The 4,406-nt window shown below is 62.3% G+C and overlaps 1 protein-coding gene across 1 annotated transcript in view; it reads right to left on the reverse strand.

Moving 5' to 3' along the window:
- Window positions 1–1,839: 1,839 nt before the first annotated feature.
- Window positions 1,840–4,406, reverse strand: part of ANO8 (anoctamin 8) — a 6,437-nt gene continuing 3,870 nt past the window's right edge. The window contains 6 exon segments of the mRNA XM_010724993.2: window positions 1,840–2,037; window positions 2,040–2,601; window positions 2,679–2,789; window positions 2,869–3,000; window positions 3,074–3,265; window positions 3,577–4,349. Of these exon segments, the coding sequence (XP_010723295.2) occupies window positions 1,931–2,037; window positions 2,040–2,601; window positions 2,679–2,789; window positions 2,869–3,000; window positions 3,074–3,265; window positions 3,577–4,349 (1,877 nt within the window). The 3' untranslated portion in view covers window positions 1,840–1,930.

Here is a 4,406-nt window from a genome sequence, read left to right on the forward strand (position 1 = left end):
TGCATTTATTTTTAAACTATTCCATGTTTGATACCGTGTACAATAAATTTGCAGAATTTAGAGGACTGCCAATTTCTTCATTCTTCCTCTGCCCATTCCACTGCTGACCCCCCCCACACCATTGCTGGCAGCACCAGGGCTCACTCCCCAAGCACAGATCTGGTAGGAAAGCAACTTAGCACACACCTCAAGTTTGTTGAAATATACTTTTATTGCATTTCTGCAGGTTTTACAAAAATATGACAATAAATTAAAAAGAAATAAATAACCCCCTTCATTTCTTTCAGTTGCCAAAGAAGTAGCACACAGCAAGGGAAAAAAAAAAAACAACCAAAGAAACAGTTCCCTCCTTTGTACAGTAACTGCCCAGAAGTGAGATAGCAGACAGGCGGCTGCTGAAGAAGTGTTTTGTTAGAGAAACGTTGAGAAGTGCCCTGGATGCGGGGCCCTGTTCTCTGCTGAATGGAGCAGGAATGGGTCGTGCCAGGACTGTTACTGCCACGAGGGAAAAAGGGCAAAGAAAACTCAGTTTAAGAGCAGCGCGTTTTAACTGAGAGCTGAGCGAGAGCTGGTCTGGTGAGCCCAAGCTGGGAGGAAGCAGAGAAACGAAATGGTGAGTGGGGAAAGACGGGGTGGGGGGGGCTTTGCACCTCCTGGCATCCAGGGCATAGCAGCAGTGGGGTCACCAGTACCCCTGCTCTGTGCTCTGGGTGCTGCCCTGCCACATGCTGCTGCCCGTCCTGCACTCTGTTTGCCTGTTCCTCTTCCCCTGCTCTCGCCCCAGAAATCCTCTGCGGGGGCAGCAGGGAGGGGGAGGTACGTGGTGCCTGGTTTTGTGTGGTGGTGGGGGGCTTCTCTGCCCTCTGTGCCTCTCAAGGCTTGGCACGGGGAGCGCAGCAGTGTGGCACAGCCCTGGCCATGCTGCACAGTGAGCGGGGCGCAGAGCCTCGGTGCTGCCCCAGCCTTATTGCTGTATTGATGGCTTGATTCAGAGATGAAAGGAAAAAATACACCGTGTTGGGGGGAGATGGGGGGGGGGAACAACCTGACGTTTCTGCAGCCCAGGCCTTGGGCCAGGCACAGTGATGGGGCGGCTGCCCCAGAGCCCTCCTTTCCCCCTGCTTGCTTTGGAGATGGTGGGTGGTTCGGTGGGGGCATTGAGCAGGGCTGGGGGCAAGGAGCTGCCCTTTCCCACGCCCTTAAGCGAAGCAGCACCCAGCAGAGCCATGGGCAGCCCCTTCCCCTCTGGGCTGGGGGCTGCCAGAGCACTAACACTACACCCAGCGAATCCTCCACCTCGCCAGAAGCAAAGCTGCTCCCACCCCCCCCACCACGTCGCCCCCCACCCTCCCACCCCATCCTCCTCCCAGGCTCCAGCGTGCGTCCATGCGCGAGTGCCTTATGACAAATAATTCCACGAAATAGGAAAGCAGAGAGGGCGAGGGAGCGTTGCAGGTCCAGGGTGCTCCAAGCTCTCATCTCCGCCGCCTGCAGCCATTGCATGAAAAATGGCAGAGTCGCTCGCATTGGGTTTTGTTTGGGTTTTAGTGCAAGAAATGCTCCCCGTGCCTTGGGGACGCAGCAGCCGGCGCTCGCTGCTCACCCCCTCCCTCCCGGCCGCTGTCTGGGCAGTGCATCGCCCCGTAGGGCAGCGGGACGCAGCCATGGCTGTAGGCACGGGTGAATGGGGCTCCTCACTGCCGTCCATCCCTCTGGAGTGGAGCTGTGGCCCCGAGCTGCGCCCCTTGGAGCTCTGCGGGTCTGGGGACACCGAATCCTCCTTGGATGACCTCCTGGAGACGGCGGGCACGGAGCATTGCCCGTTGGTGGTGCTCCATCCGAGGGCACCGCCGGACCTCCATGGGGTTGTGATGGGGTCCCAGCAGAGGGGCTGCGATGGAGGGGCCGGGATGGGGCCGGCGTGCCTGGCTCAGAGTCTGTAACCCCCGCTCTCCTCCTCTGCTCGTGGCTCCGGCTCCTCGCGGGCTCCATCCTCTGGAGCCCCGTTGAGGTGGGACTTGCTGGGGCCCGGCCGCTGCCCCCATCTGCAGAGGGGCCAGCACGGGGCTGGGGGGAGGCGGTGGCCCCGTTGCCGCCGGTCCCTTCGGACTTGCCGAAGTTGAAGAGCTTGCCGGGGTTGAATGGCTTGGTGGGCGACTGCACCTTTTCGGTGGCCGCGTCCCTCTTGGTTTCGGGAGATTTCAGGAACTTGAAGCTGAGGAAGCCGGGGAGTTTGTTATCACTGCTGGTGGGGGACTGGGGGGACCTGGCGGCCGTGCTGCCCGCCCCGGTCCCCCCAGAGAGGAATTTGCCCTGCAGAGGGATGATCTGCTTCAGCTTCATGACGTTATTGGTGGCCAGCAGCGAGCTGGGCCGCTTGGGCTTGTCGGAGCCGTGCGCGGAGGACCCCCCGGAGCCCTTCCCTTTGCTCTGGCTCTTCTCGTGGGCCGGGTCCTGCCCGGCAGCCTCAGCCTTGGCCTCGTCGCGGTTGGCCTCGCGCTCCTTGCGCGCCTGGTACTCGGCGTGCCGCTGCCGCTCCTCCTCCTCCCGCTTGCGCCGCTGCTGCTGCTGGAAGTGGTGCTGGGCCTGGCGCTCGTGCTTCTGCCGGCGGGAGCGCGTCGGGACGGGGATGCCGTGGGGACAGCCCGCGTGTCCCCATCCCCTGCGGTGACACCTACCTTGAAGGCCTCGCGGCGCTGGTACTCCAGCTTGGCCATCTCCTCGGCCACCCATGCGGGGATGTCAGGGATGGCCACTTGGATGACGTACTTCAGCAGCAGGGCGAAGTGCTGCGGGGACACGGGGCGAACGCTGAGCACCCCGATGCCCCCTCCCCAAATGGGAGATTCTACGTTGACGCCGCCCTACCTCCAGCACCACCACCGAGATGATGGCTCCCTCGGGGCTGAGCCAAGGGAAGAGCCGCTGCAGCTGCCCGCACTGCGCGATCAGGTAGCAGTTGACCACGATGGCCAACACGCCCATGGCCTCCATCACCTTCTGCAAGAGGCGCAGCACTGGTGATAAGCGTGAACTCTACGATCACGCTGGCCCCCTGCGGCCCCCGGCCCACCTGCCACTGCCCGATGCTCTCCACCCGCTGCCCGAAGGGTCGCTGCAGCCCCGTGCACAGTTTGAAGGCATCACTGCGAATCTCGATGATGTTGTTGACCAGCGCACACATGGCGGCCAACGGGAAGGCAGAGGAGAAGAGCACCACGTAGCCAAATTGGATGAACATCTCCTGGTAGTCCTGGAAGGTGTCCTGGCAAGAGGAGGAGGAGGTTCCAGGCAGGGCTGGGTGGGAAACCTGGTCTGGTGGGGGGCACCCATCCCATGGCAGGGAGTGAAGTGGATGATCTTTAAGGACCCTTCCGGCCTACCTTTCTGTGATCTTAATGGTCCCTCCCAACCCAACCATTCCATGGTTCTGTGGTCCTTAAAGACCCTTCTAGCCCAACAATTCCACGGTTCTATGATCTTTAAGGACCCTTCCAACCCAACCCTTCTGTGGTTCTATGAGGGGCAGCACATGGTGGGACCAGGAGGACGTTCCACACCGTGCTGACCACTCACCTCGTACTTCTTCATGCAGCTCTCCACCTCTGCCTGCGTCAGCTGTGTCGAGTAGTCCTCCTCAGGCGGATCGATCCATGACGCCCGGTTCTGCCTGCGCCCTTCCTCCTCACCCTCATCTTCCTCCCTCCTCCTCCTCGTGACCCGTGGGCCTGTGGCCGGCACCGCTGCTTTGGCCGGGCTGCCTGAGGGGCCTTCAGCATCCTCCTCATCATCACCCAGCTCGAAGACAGAGGCGGGGTCCATGCCCTTCTCCACCATGGTGGGGCTGCCCTCCTCCAGGAAGCTCTCCTCCTCGGTGCCGCAGGGCTCGGTGCCGCGCCGCTCCGCCTTCTCGATGAAGCTCACCTTCTTCAGCTTCAGCCCGCAGTCCAGCGCGCTCTCATCCTCCGAATCTGACTCCCGACGCTCTTCCTCCTCCTCCTCCTCCTCGGGCACCCCACAACCCCCATTCAGACACTTCTTCTCCCCCCGCGGCCCCTCGTGGGCTGCTCCGGCAGCCTGGGGTGCGCGGGGATGGGCGAGCAGGCGAAGGATGGTGTGGGACAGCTCACGGAGGTTGCGCAGGCTGAGCTCCCCGCGGCGCAGGCGGCGGTACAGGTGGGGCTGTGACACCTCCTTGACGTTCTGCAGGAACTGGCGCGTGATGAGCAGCGTGGCCAGCATCTGCGGGGACACCGCTGTCACCGGGGGGTGCCACCACCCCCACATCCCCCTCCCGACCCCATCCCCGCGGCATCCCCGCAGGGCAGGGCACCCATCCCTGGCGTCCCCTCGGTGTCACCCCGACATCACCGATGTCACCGAGGTGGGGATGGGAGCCCCAGGGC

The sequence above is a fragment of the Meleagris gallopavo genome, chromosome 30 (genome assembly GCF_000146605.3).
Source record: "Meleagris gallopavo isolate NT-WF06-2002-E0010 breed Aviagen turkey brand Nicholas breeding stock chromosome 30, Turkey_5.1, whole genome shotgun sequence".
Lineage (NCBI taxonomy): Eukaryota > Metazoa > Chordata > Aves > Galliformes > Phasianidae > Meleagris > Meleagris gallopavo.